The following is a 17,151-nucleotide window of genomic DNA, read 5'->3' on the forward strand; positions in this document are numbered from 1 at the left end:
AACTGACTCATTCCTTGAATCAGAACGAATGAATCTGTGTCTACTGCCCATCTGCTGGTTCATGAATAGGGGCTTCCAGATTTCATGGTCCTGCCCCCGTTACTATTTGCCAATTGCCATGGGCCTTTTTTGGGTTTGGGATCGGTTTTTGGATGATGCCTGTGTATAATTTGTTTTATGTGTGTAGATCAGTGCACGCTGACCAACACAGTGTCTTCACAGTAATACTCTATTCTGATGGCATGAGTATCACGATGACAGGTAGATTTTTATCTGCTGCAGCCTTCATCTGCCTTCACAGCCGTTGTAACATACTGCTTGTTATCTTCTGCCTGTTCTGTCGCTGAGGACGTCTAGGATCATTCTAAAGTCTAGTTCCTCCCTTTTGACCTTAACGCCTTGAGTGATCCTGCTGGGAGTACAAGACTCCCGACAGCTTCACTCACAAGGGTCATAGGAATGTGCAAGCCCAATCATCACGACAAGGTGATGATCCAGTGGGGTAGATCATCATTAAACAAGGCGGAACAATCAGAAGTAACTGGGGTGGTCAGTTCTACTTCACTCCCATGTAGTCCAGGCAGAAATTAAAGGAGTAAGTGAATATGGTGCCTCCCATAGATAAGGTGCCTCTTTGCTGGGGCAAGGACTCCTAGCTATATTAAAATACCCCACAAGCATAGGGGATCATCCAGCTCAGTGCACCATCTCTCCTCTTTTCATGAGCTAAAACAGTTAAACCAGTCCTAGTATGCCTTCCCAACAAGTAAGTTCTCTTGATTTAAGAGGATATGCTTCAAAGTAAAAGAGCTTAAGATTTCTGCCACAATCTCTAGTTTGTACTATCTAGAACTTCAGCATAGTATTAACATACACATTGAGGTTGCAGATGCAAAACTTATTTTCAGCTCGTACATTAGTTGAAAACAGATATAAAACAATTTATATTTGTATCTAAACAGTCTTCCATTTTACACCTCTGTGCTTTGGATCATGTATGATGAGCATTCATTTAAATATGGCCAAATTAAGAATTCATCATTAACCCTTAAACAAATAAAACTATTTTTGTGTACTTTTATTATCTCAATGGGCATGAGAAAGTTGATGAACAGGATTATGCATCCCAATTAAGAACTCTTCCCAAGGGACATTTTTCCTGACAGACAGATAACAGGGGATAAATATTTTCTTGGTATATACTAAGATACATTTGTCTCCTTTTAATAGATGATATGCACTTCCTTACATTGAAAGGAAGTTAAATAGTGAACTTGACCTTTTCCTTTTACTAAAAAGGCAGTATGATTCTGTTTTCTTCTCTTTACTTAATTCTACATTCTAAATACGTTTAAGATGTGGAATTTAGTAAAATAATTATTCTCAGCCACAATACTTAATGTAGGCCTGTCATATTCACTACAGAATTAACACAGCAGCAAGTAATAACACCAGAATGATTTACAACTATACAGTGTAGTAATATTGTAATTTTTTGTCCCAAACACAGCAAATCTGAACTTACAATAAAAGAAGTTAGAAAAAGTACAGTCAATTGTATCTTTGTTATTCAACACACTTTTAGAGATAATAGTTCCCCACGACCACAAAGGAGGCAAACAGAAAGTTCCAATTACATCAGTAGACTCTACCCAGTAAAAAAAACCCTTCCTAACAAACAATACCTTGCTAGGATAAAGGGAATACTCAATACTATTATGGTCACTTAGGAGTTCTAACACCACATTTCAAAGGTACATTAGCTTCCCTAGGGTAAAGTTACTTTGACGTTAAGGATTCAGTAGCACAGACCAATTAAAGCAAGGTGATTTAACTTGGTGCAACAGATTATGAAAACAAAAAACAAAGATCTGCCTCTTGCAGCACCAGTTTAAACTGTTCATGTAATCTAACAAAGTTTACAGGGCAATTTTTTGTATATCTACTCAGAAATAAGTGCATGTAGAATTGCAGCCTTAATTTGTCAGTGAGTCCTAGAAAACATAGAGGGGGGATAACTTCATCTCAGGAAAAGGCTGGAAGAAGGTTGGAGAAGACTGCTAAGTGGTGGCCTAAGAGAAATTTGTAAAATTATGAACAATATATAGACAGTATTATCAGACGTTCTACTCTTTCAAGATTAGTATTCAAGATCATTAAAAAAACTGGCAGGCAGTAAGTTCAAGACAGAAGATGGACTTCTTTAAACAGTTCACTATTAATCTATGAAATGCCTTGCCACAAGACGGTCACTAACCTTAGAAACAATTAATGTGTTACCACTAGCTGCCTCTCCCCATGTCCTCAAACATCCATTGCTAGGGTGCATGTTACATTAGTAGAACTGTATTTTGTTGTCTTTATTATGTGCGTTGCCTAATGCATGCAGTTACAAATTTTCTCAAATACCCAGATATAAAGTGGTCCTGTAGAAATTGTTTCGTAAGTATCTGATAAGAATGAATACTTCTGTGGGGCAGTCTTCCTCTCACAACTGTAGAGAGTAGGTATACCCTTCCTTATCTCATTATCAGCCAATTAAAAATGGATTTTTGCTCTACTGCATTACTTGTGTCAATAATGACTCAACCCAGCAGCACAGAAAGCCAAAAAAGAAGGGAGGTCGGGAGAGGAGGTTTTATCTCAGGAAATGAAACGGGACGGGCATTTCTAAGCGTCAGGTCTCGATCTTCCCTCCACCCCCCAAAGGCAACGATCAAGCCTCAACTCCCAACTCCTCCTGGAGGATGTCACACTGCGGCCCGCTTGAGCGCTCTCCTTTTCGCTCTCTGCGAAAGGCATACTCGACCCCATCTTTTGCCCCCCCTACCTTCCTCCACAAAGGAATTCCCCCTCAACTCCCCGCTGCACATCGTACTTGCCCTTACCCGTGGCAAAGCACAGCCCCGGGCCCCTATTTCGACTCCCTCCACACAATCCCGTTTTCCACAGGAGAACCGCCACCCCCTCCCCGCTCCCCCCGCCCGCTCCCTCTGGGTCTCTCTCTCCTCTCTGCCTGCCGCCAACTCCGTCACAGACGTCGCCCTCCTCTCCTCTCCTCCCCCGACCCCAAGCAAAGCCCCTCTTCCCCCAGCCTTACATCCCGCCCCATAGCAGAAACGGCTCCAGCCCTCGCTTAAGCTTATTCCGGGTTTTCGCGCGCCTCACCCGTGATGGCGGTGAATTGCTGGATTAACCCCTTCAACGCTGAGGCGGCAGCGGAGCCCCCGGGCGCCGCCATCTTGCCGCCTCTACCGCCGAACAACAACACCCGCCACCTGCCGGCTGCAGTGCGCAGGCGCAGAACCACCGCACCCCAGTCTCCCCTTGCTCGCTTTCAACTTCAACAGTCAAGCTTTATTGGGAGCGCGACGTTGTGAGACACAGGGAAGAGGAAGAGGGGTTCTGTGTGCCGATGCTCGCGCTCCTGCCGTCCGCCCCAAACAGATGGCATCCCAGTTGCTAATCGACGCCCTCTAGCGGCCGGCGGATTGCATTTCCCCCTAAACTCGCGGCCGGCGGAAGCCGCTGGGAGATAAAGTGGAATCCGAGGAAGTGGCAGCGCAGTTCTCCTGCGGGACTCGGGGCAGGAAGAAGGCGCTTTATGGCAGCTCGCGCCTGTTGCCATTTCTGGGTTGTGTCATTATTGACACAAGTAATGCATATATTTTTAGCTAAGGTAAAGGTCTAGGGCGATATATTATTATTATTATTATTATTATTATTATTATTATTATTATTATTATTATTATTATTATTCTGTATTTCAATCAACTTGTTTTTATAATTGGTTGTTAGCCGCCCTGAGCCCGGTCTTGGCTGGGGAGGGCGGGATATAAATAAAAATTATTATTATCATTATTATTAATACCGTCAGGTGTAGTGGCAAGGCCTGCTTCCCTGGCATGTGCGCAGCCAAGGGAGGCAGGGGGGGGCAGCTGCCCCCCCATCAATAAAAACACATAGCTAGCTCAACAAAATCCTCGCTATGCCCATGCCATGTTCCCTGAGTTAGATATTGGAAGCCTGAAAAGTGAGATGAGTGCCGCACCCCATAGTTGCCTTTGACTAGACTTAACTGTCCAGGGGTCCTTTACCTAAAAATACGCCTCTCCCCCCCCCCCGCATATTCAGTGGCCTGGGCCCTGTGATCATCAGTGGAGGCCCTTCTTCAGAGGCAATGCAAGAACAGGCCTTTTCTGTGGTGGCTCACTTGTGGAACACTCTCCCGCCGGAGGCTCACCTGGCACCTTCATTACTTATCTTCTGATGCCAGGCGAAAACATTTCTCAGGAACTAGGCCTTTTAAAATATATTTATGGGAGTGGGGTTTATTGGTTTGTTTGGGGGGGTTGTTACGTATTTTCTGCTCTCATTTTGTATTTTTATGTTGTGAACTGTCATCTTCAGATGAAGGGTGGTATACAAATCTAATTAATAATAGTAATAATAAAGAATGGGCCGTCATCACCAACCACTTCATGGAAGGTAATGCACAGCCACAGAAAGTAGTGGGACTGACATGAGCTCCCTTCGAGTGGAGTCCCCATGGCACCACCTTGAAGACAAGCCAGATGCACCCTCTCCTGGTGGACCACATAAGCACAGCCATGTCCAGCTGAGCTAGGTAAAAAATCTGGAATGGAAATGGTAGCAATCATTTTTGTATATTGCTTTCATGCAGTATCTGTTCTAGTATCAGTGGAGTACTTAGATAAATATATACATTTGCGCCTCCTCCTGCTGGACTTATGCCTCAAAGTGCACTACTACATTTTTTACAATTATCCTATAAGCCATGGACAGCCAACATCGTGCCCTCCAGATGCTGTTGGACTAAACTCCCAGAATCCCTGACTACTGGTCACCATGAATGGGGCTGATGGGAACTGTAGTCCAACTTCTGGTTACCTCTGCTGTATAGGCATCATCATATAAGGTAAATCAGTATTTCCCACATTGCAAAAAGGACTGGCGCTTAAAGTAGTTAACCTAAGGCTATCTAGTTGATTCATGAAGTGAGTTTTGAAGCTGGTTCAGGTCAATTTGATTCCTAGTTTAGGTTACAATCCTAATCCATGACTGGAAGAAGTGGAAGTATGATGGAGCAGCACATCCAGCTGTGCTTGCACCAACCAGGGTGAAAGGTAGAAGTAGCAGGGAAAGGGAAGGTCATGCATGGACTCTGGAGGCCTTTGTGAGATTTTGGACAGTCCCACAAGATCTTGCGAGACCTTCCCAGAGGTCAGAGAGCTTAAAAGCTCTTTCTGCACAGAAGAAACCCAGTGTGCAATCTGTACAATTGAGTTCTGACTGGCCACCAAGCGCGTAAAGCTGTGATTGTGCAAGTTAAACGCATGCAAGTTGTAAGTCAACTATGTTTCTGGAAGTGAGTTCTGTTGCTTAAAACAGCACAATCCATGGACAAAATGGTGGTATCAGCATGTTGCTCTGAGGTTTGAAAATCTTAGAGGGAAGACCCCCCCCCCCAAATAGTCTGATGAGTACTGAACATGTTCAGTGGTCACAGAATACTGTTGATGAAAAATGGAAAAATGGGTGTGAGGGAATATCAAATGGGGTATCATGAAATTTTTTAAAACCTATAAATAACAATTAGAATGTCATTGAAGAGGGTATGGCTGACTGGAACACTGAGCAGGAACACTCCACAATTCTAATTCAGTATGATAAAAGCATTAAAAGCTTCTTAAAAAATGGTAGGCAGACCACCATGATAATCTCTCTGAAATGTGCAAAATTTGTTTTTAAAGTGAATTTAATCAATTGGAACTACAAAAAGTTATTTTTACAGTTTTCTATAAAGTGTACCTCAATGCAGTTGAATATATACAACATTGGATGCAACTTGGCAGTGCTTCAAATTAAGAGCAAACTACAGGCGAATCCCCACTTATGTAGCAGTTCCATTCCGGGATGCATGCAAACAGGGATTCCCCTGTTCAGCCCCCATTTCACCCCCTTTTGGTACCATTTTTGGTGTGCAAGTCAGAGAGAGGATGTGTGCTGATTGTGTGCAATTGGGGAGTTGCCTGTAAATGTGATGGAGCTGCTGTACTATTCAAACAGTCTGAAATAACGTGTTTGTGGAAGGAAGGAGATTACTTACTCTAATTGTATCTGAAGATTTACTTTCCAGATGATCTTAACTTCTGATTAATATACTATCTGCAGCAAATATTCCAAAAAAAGGAGAAAATAACTGAGAAGTCTTCTACATAACACTGGCCAGGAAATTTTTGAAGTAATCTTCATTTCGTCAAACTAACTCTGAGGTTCAGGAAGGGGTCTTTAAGTTTCATTTTTATCAGAGCTGTAACTAGTTTAGAGATTGTAGGACATTATAAAAATATTGCTCAGGAGATGGTTATTATGAAATTTAGAATGTGAAATATTCATTTGTATATATTGTGGAAATTATTTAATGTCACCATGTTTTTATGGGAAATGTACTTATTACTGTAAAAAATATGAATTAATTATTAAGGGGGGAATATGCACAGGCTCCATCTTCAGACATTACTTGAATATATGTTAAGATCCCCTACTGAACTGTGGAAATTCATTCAAGGTAGGATAGTTTTCTCATGAAGCTTGAAAGCCATTTTAATGGATTATGTTCTAAGCAAATAATTCCAAGAAATAGAGGGGGGGGGGAAACACTAGGGGGGGAAAATATGAATTCTTAAGTTCAGGGCAGATATATATAGGGGAAATGTGAAGGATGACATTTGGGTCATTTACTATGTGTTCCAGCAACAAAAATGTAAGTCTGAATCAACATCATCAACAGTGTCAAGGTTATACTGACCCATCAAACAGAGTGATGTCTCAGTTCAAGCCAAGTTTACATATTTTTTCAAATTTTCTTACTATTGTTGTGGTAGGGAACTGGGAGGGGGTAATAGGAAACTGGTTTGATTACACAGTGAACACTACATGAGCTGTAGTGCATGATGGTTTTAAACAAACCTCTCTCTTGACATTCAGAGCAACCTGCTACCATGCATGCGTTATCAAGAAGTGAATTGCAACAAGTAAAAGCAAGTGGGCATACAGCAGGCACAACTGATTCCCAATCAAGTTTCACATTAATTCTGAGAGCACTTGATCCCTGAAGAAATAATTGTTTGACTAGGTCAGCTTTTCAACAGTGCCCCTTCATTAACTCCAATCAATGTCATGAAAGTATTACTGTTCATCTAGTTTGTTGCAGGCCTCTTAAACATCTGAAGAATTGTTTTTTGCTTGCTTGAAAGCACTTCTGCATCTTTTGAGCTAGAGCTGTTGACACAATTCAAAACATTTCCTCCTTTTACAGAAGGTGACTTTGCCTGGAGCTGGTTAGAGGGTTTCCAGTTCTCATTGTGGGAGCTTCTGTGTAGTTTTCGTTTATCTGTTTCAAGTGGGCTGTTTGAAGACTTTGAGTTCTTTGAAAGCCTGCTCCGTTTCCTTGCAACTGGAGATTCTTTTACTGACTGAGATGTTGTAGGACGCAAATGGTATTCATCTGGAGACCCTTTTTTGCGATTTAGCATGTTCTGTTCTTTGTCCATTTCCCTCTGAAGCTTCAGTGCCAGACGTCTATCCTCTTCTTCTTGCTTTTGCCTTTCATAAAACTGCTGCTCCAAACTTATCTGCCTTTCTATATCATCCATCTCTTCTTCATCGTCAGTTTGTGAGAAAGTTCTTTTCCTTTTATCATTTAAGTATGAATCAACTGCTGCTTCAGGGAAGGATTCTTGAGATGTTCTCAACTGCATGTCTATTGTAAAACTCTCATTTTTATAGTCATAACCATCCGCACCTCTCTTTGCCTCCCTGATTGCCTGTGGAGATAGTGCGGGCATTTCATGCTCTCTTCCCTTTTCTCTTGATGTACAGATGTGTTTAGTGTTGCTGCTCTCCTGGAAGAAAGAAATGTGCAAATTATAGCTGTCAAATACAGTTCACTATTCCCAAAAGATTTTGCATGTACTCATGTTATAAATAAGAAAAAGAACTGGCATTCATATTGGCAATACGGAGTATGGAAATGTATGGGATATTAAAATTCCCATAGATATCACATGTGCTTATCTGAGAATCCTGAAATCTTTATACTCCACAGGAATCAAGATATGTATACATTACCTCAGAAAAGGAGCCAGAGCGTTCTCCTTGCAAATTTTTAAAGCACCTCTTTGGAGACAAGGAATTAAAGGGCTTTGGAGACAAATACCTTAAGGAAAAAGGAACATAAGTATACTTTTACAGCACGTGAAGAACAAAGTCTTAAGGCAAAGTCAACATAATCCTTAACTTAATACTATCCTATTTCTATTCAGAAGTAAGTCCTACTGAAATCAGTAGGTAAGTGGGACTAAGACTGCAGTCTAAGAGCAGAACATGTGGCAAAATGTTATAAAACTAAGCTTTTTTTATTGCTTATGCTGCCAGGAGCAAGGGTGGAAAAGCATGTGGTCAGAACCAGCTTGGGGAAGTCCAAACTAGGCCAAGTTTTCCAAAATGCACCACCTTCATATTGTTTTTTTAAAAAAACCACAACCCCATCAATTGAAAACTGCCAAAATAAAGTCATATCATAAAGCTCCTATTATCATACTGTTAAATTTCTCCTTCCATGGTGTATATAACGACTTATGTACCAAGAAACCAAGAGACAAATTACTGGATCCAACTTACTTTTTAATGTCCACAGAACTGCAGCTTTTGCTTTTTGATGTTTTGCCAGAATCAGAGGGGGAGGGTCCATGTGACAGGCTGTTCATTTGCTCCTCAGCAGAGCTGTTCTGTATTGACAAAAAAGCACAGCAATATAAATAAACATGTTTTTATACAGTCATTAATCTTTTGGCACAATTCAATACAATCCAAATACATGCAAATGATTTAAACCATTATAAACAAACTCTAATATATCCGTACTGTTCCCAACAAAGGAAACTCTTAGAGCCCTTATTTATATCATACAGAGTTCCCAGAGTGTTGAAATAAAATGCTAGCATGAGGCCATCACCCACCAAATCTCCCTAATAAGAGGGAGGTGTAAAAGAAGCATATGTGTGATAGAAGAGGGCAGAACCCACCCCCCTCAGAAACATCTGATTGAAGAATTCAGGGACAGAACCTCTGAGTAGGCTCTAATGTAAAACACCAATGAAAGAAACCACTGTTACTGAGACCAAACCCAGGTGGAACTTTCCTCCCATCTACAATAGAATCCAGTGGGTTTTCATTGCCACCACCTCCCGTTATGGAAGAAAATGGGTTTTGGCTTTTACCTGGTTCAATATGTGCTCATTTCGCTAGGAACACTTCTAGGTTTAATCTTAAGATTCATTCATAACAGGCATTAGATTCTTAACTAGAAGTAGGAATATTAAAGAAAAACGTTCACAAGTGAAGCCCACTAATTTAAATTAAAAGTTATAGGTTGGAATTTCCTGCATTTGTAATATAAATGTGTAATCTGTAGTCATTTCAAAACTTAGAATTCTTCCAAGTTACATCTTTTAATTTTTAACACAGCTTTTTTCAATTCCAGTTTAATCAGAATAGTCAAAGGGGAAACCAGGGGGAAATGTTACGTTGGGATAGTGAAATAAGCAGACTACCTAGAATAAATGTTCAATACACTGATAATATCTACTTTTTATGCAGAAAGCAGATAAATGTTGGCATCCATCTGCCTGAAAAGAAAATGGATTAGTCCTCCAGAGGTGATGTCAAACTGCTGGAGAATCATAGTGGCTGTTGTGGCTGCAGAGACCCGTAATTCTTAACTGCTGCCTCCCGCATTGTTTCTGCTGCATTAGCAGCCCAGAAGTGACCTCTCCAAGGTGCTAGCCTGGGCGGTATGCATGGAGGCCCTGGGCTGCTCAGGTGACAAGAGCCCTCTCTCTTAGCATCGCTAATGTGGTCCAAAGGGAAGTAGAGCAATACATTTGTACCAGCTTTCTGGCTGCAGGAGTTGCCAGAAAGAGGCATACAAGACACCATCCAACTGCCTTAAGGAATTTGAATCTATGTACTGTTTACTTCTTAGCCTTTTCTTCTCCCAAAGATGTCCCACAAAGTAGCAGGTAGAGGTATTTTGCTCTGGGTTTACTCCCAAAGCCTTTCCCTCTCCTAGATGGGCTGCCTTCCCATGCTGATGAGCCCCATCGTGGGGCATATATAGGTTCTTTAGATAAGTAACATTGAAAAGGTGCCTGGTATGTACCTTCAAATTTTAAGGCTTGAGAAAATAAATTGATGGTATTCTAAGTCACACTTTTTGGAACATCCCGTCTGCACAAGCATTATAGCTTGCCAAATGGAACAATCTTCCCCTCTCTTTGCTCTGTGCACTGTTCTGGGGTATTCTTTTGATCCCCTCTAAGCCAGGAGGCACTGGGGGCAGGCGGGGATGCCTCACTGCATAAGTGAAAGCCCTTATGCAGGACTTCAACTGATGGGGCGTATTCTGTCCTGAGAATTTAATTGAACTGAGTTATCTACCATCAAGCTGCTACTTACCAGATCGCAACTTAGTTTCCGTGCCAATATTTCATCTAGTAGTAATTGTTCTTCCATCTGTTTTTTCCTTTCTTCTGCTAGCCTCTGTTCTTCTTCCTCTTCTGCCAATAGCCTTTGAATATACTCTTTGCTTGCATTGCTTGCTTCTTCTTCATGAGCCAGTCGTTCTGCTTCTACCTGAAGTAAGAGTTTATCATAACTTATTTCTGACTTTTTCTTGCAGTTTAGAGACTGAATACCTTAGCCAAAAGCTTTTTCCTTTGACTGCAGCTTTTGTGGTTTTTTCTAAAAACAGCTTTCTAGATTTACCTTGCTTATCTCTTCTTCATACTCCTGTCTTAATTCTCCAGGTTTACTTAAACAGCGCACTGGCTGATGTAGGCACACTATCCAGAAAAGAAAAGATTTGAGAAATATAGTTATTAATGAACCAATGAAGGACTGTAGTTTTCCTATAAAGAAACATCAAGTTCCAATTTAATCTCAGTACTATATGACAGAATACACTTCTAAAGTCACATCAAAATGTAGTTGATCACTTAAGTGCTGTTCTGTCACTGACAGTTTCTGACTTCCTTGGCACTAAAGGATTAAGTAAACCTCCAATATAAATAAATAAAAGAAGGCTTCAAAGTTTTTCAAAAGAAACTGCAATTGTTTGTTTCAGCCCTTGCACTCTTTGATTTGACTTCTTTAGTAATGGACAAATTCTTGAACTAAGTTCCAAAGAACTACACAACTAGTTCTGTGAATCCAAAAGGGCTTTAAATGCTACTGAAATAGAAGATTAAAAAATAATAATAATTTGGCTAAAGGTCAAAGGAAACTTTTTTATTATTATTATTTCACTGGGCTAGGACAAGCTCTTAGTGTAAAACTAAATTCTGGCCCAGAGGTTTCAAACCCATTCATGTAGACAAGACTATTCCAATTCTGTAGTGCTCACTTTCAGCAATGGTTACTTTTCCATATTTTATTACTTCAGCCTTGCAAATAAACCAGGAAATGTTGGTACCCACAAATGTTTTACTATCCACCTGTCCACTATCCACACTGTAGGCATGCCAATGCCTTAAAAAACATTCCCCACCAAAGCAGTCCTTTTTGAGCTTTCAAATGTGTCATTGTCTCGCCACCAGGAGGATATCTTTACTTTCTCCAGACCACAAGGTCTGGATACTTAATTTACTGTGTTCCCAAAAGCATTATTCTAACCTTTTAAACATTTGTAACATATTTATAAGGCCATATATGCCAGGTTTACTCACTATCTTCTTCTACATCCTGTCCACTAATTCTGCGTTGGCATTCTTCTGGAAAATGTTTTTGAATCTTTTCCCATAATTCCAAATTAATAAGAGTGTTATTGCGGGCATTATATCGTGCCCAAGAAGAGACTCGCCGACGACAGAAAGGGCAGTACAGGCTGCTCTTTTCCACTGTAAGCTGAAAACAGGAGTTGCAGAGAGTGTGGTTGCATGGCAGTGTGACTGGTTCCAGTAAAATCTCCATGCAGATATTACAGCGACAGTCAGATAAGGACAGTGGAGCTTCCAATTTCTTCGACATGCTGTCTAAGGGAAGGTGACTAGTGCATCATCAGCATCTGAAACCATAACACAGCATCTACTTAGAATCATCAAAAATGCAGAAAGTTATCAGTATTGGCTCAGCTATTTGACTCTTTACCTTACAATGTTCTCAACATCCTTCTCTAGTCTAACATTTTTATCATACCTTTTCCAATGGTGTATGTTTGCTGTGCACACAGGGGTCAGCAAACTTTTTCCACAGGGAGCCGGTCCACTGTCCCTCACACCTTGTGGAAGGCCAGACTATCTATCTATCTATCTATCTATCTATCTATCTATCTATCTATCTATCTATAAAACGAATTCCTATGCACACTGCGAGAGGGGCAAGTAGTCCTCCTCCCGGCCCCAGCTACCTTCTCAGTTTGCCGACTGCCTCATTCACCCAAGGGCTGGCAGTGGTGGCGCGAAACAGGCTTCCTCCCCACCTAGAGAAAGAAGGCGCTGTGCTTACCTTCCCAGGGGCTGCTGCCGCTGTCACCGCCACCGCCACTTCTCGTGAAGTGGATAGGCAGAGCAAGCTCATCCGCTCTGGCCCACAGGAGCACCAGCAGGAGGAAGAGGCCGAGCGGCAGCGGCGCTGCCAATCAAATACAGCTGAGGTAAATGCGGCGTTTGATTGGCAGAGCTGCCACCGCTCGGCCGCTTCTGTCACCATCGCCGGGAGTCTCGGCTTCGCAGCGGGTTCCGGCTTCACGGCGCTGGCCCGATCTAGGAGTCAGGTGGGCCTGATCCGGCCCAGGGGCCTTAGTTTGCTGACCCCTGCTGTTTAAGTTTTACATAGAGCAGTCCTATCAACTATGAGCCTGCATCAACATATTTGGTGTTCATTCAAGAGCCTGTGCTTTGCTTTATTTTAGGATATCCTCTGCCAATTTACAGCTTGAGGTATTAGAAGTACTGGGCTTGCATGTTCCCCTCTCTTTACAACTGGGCAAGAGGAGGACTTCTACAAAGTTTAGTTTTGCTAAAGAATTGTGGCTTAGCTTTACATGTGGTCAGTGTCAAAACAACCAACTAGCCTTATTGGCTTCAGTCTTCTCTATGTATGTATATGGAGGAATACAGCAGAAGTCCTTATCTTCACTTGTTAAATGGGATGAAAACAAGCATGTATTCATGTTTTACTAACTGAAAGTGGTTGAAATGAATTGAAATACCAGTTTCCAGTCCAAAGAGAAACCTGCAGCTGCTTTTACATGTGCCTGTTAAGCTCAAAATTATAGTAAGAACCCTGCTTAGTATTATTGTTAATTTCAACAATTTGTTTAACACTTAGTCATAGTCATCTCTAATTCAGTGTACAGGAGGTCCAATAAGATGAAAAATAAATGAACGCTATAGAATCAGAATTCATTAAAAAAGTTTGTTGCAATAAAAAAACATCTTCAGTAAGCACAAGAAGATCACCAGGGAGGGGGCCCAAAATACTGAGAGTAAGGCTCTTTGTGGGTACAAACCATGCATCTGAGCCATGGGGCAATGGTGTGTGTTAACAGCAACTCCTCTGATGGCCCCAGTGATTAGGAATATAAAGGATCAGTCAGTCCCTGAGATATCCCAGGTCCAAGTTGCTAAAAGTCTTGTAAATTAATACAAAATCCTTGAACCTGGACTGGTAGCATATGGGCAGTCAGTGCAAGCTTCTGAGTACTGTAGTTACATGCATTTACACTGCATAAAACAGTATTTTCATTACAAGTAGGCATCATGCTGTTTAAGATATAAGTAGGCAGGTTTTTATTAAAAGCTGCTTGCCAATTTAGATACAAAAATGGCTTTACAAAACAATGTGCACAGATATAGGATACTGGTGCAGGAACATAGGTCAATTCAAAAAGCACTGATAATTTCTAAACTGAAAAATGGGGCGGGGCTGACCGTGAGAGACCACTCCCATAAACAAAAGCTTACTCAAGGTATGTCGAGTCAAACCACTAAGAATCCTATTCGCATTTAACCTGAAACTCACCTACATGCACCGTTTTCTGGTTCCCAACTTGTTTTAATAAGATTTTTTTTTGCCCGAAGACTACAGGTGTGTGTGCGCGCACAACAGGAAGTTTGGCCAGAGATATGTGTGCTCAATTCCCTTCCACGAACATTTCAGTGAATAAACACGGGAAAGTGCGGGCTGCGAGTCCTACTGTTACTGCGGTTGGTTCTCCTCGTCCTCCTCTTCTTCTCCTCACACACTTGGAGAAAAGTTCTTCAGCTTCCCCACTGTCAGGAGCGAAGGCCAAGAAGCCTCTCGACGTCCGCCCCACATTTCTAGGCCAGAGGCCTAGGAAACATTCGCCTCAGGGGGCCCCGGCTGACAAGTGGGAACTAAGCGGAGCCTGAGGCCGCGGGGCTTCCAGAACCGATTCACCGTTCCGACGCTTGACTTCCCGTTGCTAGGCGCCAAAATGGAGACCCCGGAAGAGGAAACCGCGCGCGAGCCCGGCGATTCGTTGTCCGCCTGTCTCGGAATTCTGACCCGCCACTTTCCCCCCCCCTCCCCTCCCGTTCCACGCGCGTGCGCGAGAAAGCCCGCCCAACGGCTAGCTTTTATTCCGGGAAAGGGCGAGGGAGCGGGAGAGGCATCTAACCTGCCTCAGCGCGCCCCGACGACGCGCGCATGCGTCCCAGCGGACTCCTGTACAGCCACGCCTACAAGCGCGTGAAGGGGAATCCCGCCCCTTTCTGCCTGTGCGCTAGCCCTGCCGCAGGCTTCGAGCGTGGAATAATCGGGTTGCAATACTGCAATTGGTGCGGGGAGGGCAAGTGTGGGGGGTGTGCTGTTTGATTCGCAGCACCGCAGGCTTTTGAGTACTATGGTGGGGGAAAGCGTTTTATTGAGCCACAATGTATAAAATAATGCAGTGTTTCCCAACCTTTTTTGGGCAAAGGCCAGATGGGGAAAGGTCACTTTTTACTTATTCACTTTTTGAATAATAAGAATTATACGTCATGGGGGGGCAGGATTTTAGAGATGTTTAGGTGGGGCATGGCCCAAAAAAAGGTTGGGAACCACTGCTCTAGAGCAAGTAAGAAAGCTACCCCAGAGGGGGAAGGGTGGATTGAAAAAGTGGAATGAGGACAAGAGCCTATTCTTGCCAGGCTGCTGCTACACCCACTGGTCTTCCAATTGATCCAAATTGGGTCGCAGTGCCAAGTGCAACCGTGCAAACTATATGGCCAAAGATTTAAGAAGCTGGTCCCCCAAGTGCAATGTGTTTGGGTTCAATGTGGAAAAAGTTGACAGCGGCGGGTCTGCACTTGGAGGGCAGGAGCTCTCCAAGGTTTCCAAGGCAGGGATCGACGCCGGGAACTGATGTGCCTGGGATCCTTTTCGTGCAAAAACACACCTACACTCTGCCCGCTGAGTCACGACGCGGAAGCCTCTGTGGTTGTTTGATGCTTGTTCAGCATTTGGCGGTCATTCTGGGGGGTTGGGGGGTGTCTGGAAGAGGGGCAGCCCCCCGCCAAGCCCCTCGAGGCCCTGTCTCGGCTGCCCCTCGCCTCCTTCCCACGGCTCCCGGGGCTCCTTCCAGAGAACAGGAAGGCCCGCGACCTTAGGTGTGTGTATCCCCCCCCCAGTCTCGGGCGCCTTCCTCACCTGTTCAGTGTGGGTCCCAGGGGCTCGCAGGCGTCGGTTTCCCCCTCCGGGACGAGGCGCAGGACTCCCGCCAGGTCCGCCCGGCACTCCCAGGAGCAGGCGGCCGACAGGCGGCCGGCGGGCGCAAAGGGGCCTCCAGCGGCGGGAGCTTTTGCGAGGCCAGCTACCGCCGCCAGGCTGCTGCCGCTCGCCATGGCAAGCAGGAAGCCCCCCGGGCTCTGGGCGCCGAGAGGATGCTACGCGGCGGGACCATACGCGGGCAGCGGAGAAGAAGAAGGGCGGCGGGAGAGGGGCGGTTCTCGAGGGGGGAACTCAGCTTCCCAAGATCGCGGGGCTCACCGGACGGTTCTTCCCCGCAGGAACTTCCGCCCTTCCGCAGCTTCAACCGTAGACGTATTAGCATATGATAGGATGAAAGCTGGCCATAGAGAAAAGGGGAAGTTTGGCTGTCCGCAGCCTGGATTCCTGGGTTTCTTTCGACGTTACAGCCCCGTGACGTCAGCGCCACGCAGGCAGCCAGACGGCGAGAGCCCCGCGCTGGGCGGCCTCTCCTCGCCGCCGCCGCCCCGCCTCTCGCCGCCCGACTCGCCCGCCTCCCTCCCACGGCACACCAGGCAACGTCTCGCGGCACACTAGTGTGCCGCGGAACACCGGTTGGGAAACACTGAAATAATGAAACACTAATAATTGCAAGATTGCTGTACTCATTTTGAGAGCTTTTTGTGTTTATGCTCAAGTGTTTTGTGTCCCCCCCCCCCATAGTGTTTATACAATTGGTTCAGTCTGTTTGGGCAACGACTTTAGAAAACGAACCAACCGTTATTTGCTTTTTAAGATTGCAGTTAATTATATTTTGACAACCGTTTTTAGCTTAAGAGGAGGTTGGAGGACCATAAGGTCCTGGGGGTGGGTGGGGGAGTGGTGTCTAAATGCAATAAGCGACTTGGGACCAGCTTACCTGAAAGAGTGCTTTCTGTGATGGAAATGGGCACAGAGCTTACTCAGAGGCATACTGTGGGTGCCTCCACCCAGGCTGGCCCAAAACATTTTGACACCTGAAGTGTACCCCAAAATAGCACTCCACTACCCACCAGGAAAGAAAAGGTGAGAGAAGATCTACATCAGGAGCGAGAGAGGGAAGAAAAATCAACAGGATTTGCTGCTTCTCTAGATCCTGCCACCTGAGGCAGTTGCCTCACCTTGCCTTGTGCATGGGCCAGCCCTGGTGAAGAAAATTGCTTTTCAGTAGTAGTGCCTAGCTATGGAATGCTTTTCTCAGAGAGACCAACTTGAAGCCATCTCAGTGGGTGTTTTGGTGCCAACTGAATACGTTTCTGCTCTTTTAAATTATTATGCAGTCTAATTAGAGCTGTATGAGCAGCAGGAAATGGGCTTTTCAGGGGGCCCCCACAGTGG

General features: G+C 44.1%; 2 protein-coding genes across 5 annotated transcripts in view; both read right to left on the reverse strand.

The window, feature by feature from the left end:
• Positions 1 to 3,436, reverse strand: part of UBXN7 (UBX domain protein 7) — a 28,457-nt gene extending 25,021 nt beyond the window's left edge. Inside the window, exon 1 of one of the 3 annotated variants that reach the window (XM_081192669.1) lies at positions 3,169 to 3,436. In XM_081192669.1, coding sequence (XP_081048795.1) covers positions 3,169 to 3,241 — 73 coding nt within the window. In that variant the 5' untranslated portion in view covers positions 3,242 to 3,436. Of the gene's footprint in view, positions 1 to 3,100 lie in introns of all 3 variants that reach the window. The other 2 variants (XM_081192668.1, XM_081192670.1) reach the window with 2 other exon arrangements.
• Positions 3,437 to 6,867: 3,431 nt separating this feature from the next.
• RNF168 (ring finger protein 168) lies at positions 6,868 to 14,626 on the reverse strand. 2 transcript variants are annotated; one of them, XM_081191219.1, is made up of 7 exons: positions 14,282 to 14,626; positions 11,811 to 12,148; positions 10,852 to 10,928; positions 10,543 to 10,719; positions 8,707 to 8,813; positions 8,155 to 8,242; positions 6,868 to 7,928 (listed from the first exon to the last, which is right to left on the reverse strand). In XM_081191219.1, exons 2-7 carry the CDS (start codon positions 12,109 to 12,111, stop codon positions 7,224 to 7,226), a joined length of 1,455 nt encoding a protein of 484 aa, XP_081047345.1. In that variant the 5' UTR covers positions 12,112 to 12,148; positions 14,282 to 14,626; the 3' UTR covers positions 6,868 to 7,223. The 2 variants fall into 2 exon arrangements, with proteins under 2 accessions (XP_081047345.1, XP_081047344.1); XM_081191218.1 differs by having other exon boundaries at positions 14,107 to 14,626.
• Between the last annotated feature and the right edge of the window lie 2,525 nt (positions 14,627 to 17,151).

This window comes from Podarcis bocagei (genome assembly GCF_964188305.1).
Source record: "Podarcis bocagei genome assembly, chromosome: 4".
NCBI classification, from domain to species: domain Eukaryota; kingdom Metazoa; phylum Chordata; class Lepidosauria; order Squamata; family Lacertidae; genus Podarcis; species Podarcis bocagei.

What these genes read in the sequence shown, in the direction of transcription:
- RNF168 (XM_081191219.1), bottom strand. Translation starts at nt 12,111, where the DNA reads ATGTCGAAGAAATTGGAAGCTCCACTGTCCTTATCTGACTGTCGCTGT. An exon ending in GGAAACTAAGTTGCGATCTG is followed by an intron (nt 8,814 to 10,542) that starts GTAAGTAGCAGC and finishes TTGTCAATACAG; the next exon opens with AACAGCTCTGCTGAGGAGCA. An exon ending in GCTCTGGCTCCTTTTCTGAG is followed by an intron (nt 7,929 to 8,154) that starts GTAATGTATACA and finishes TCTTTCTTCCAG; the next exon opens with GAGAGCAGCAACACTAAACA.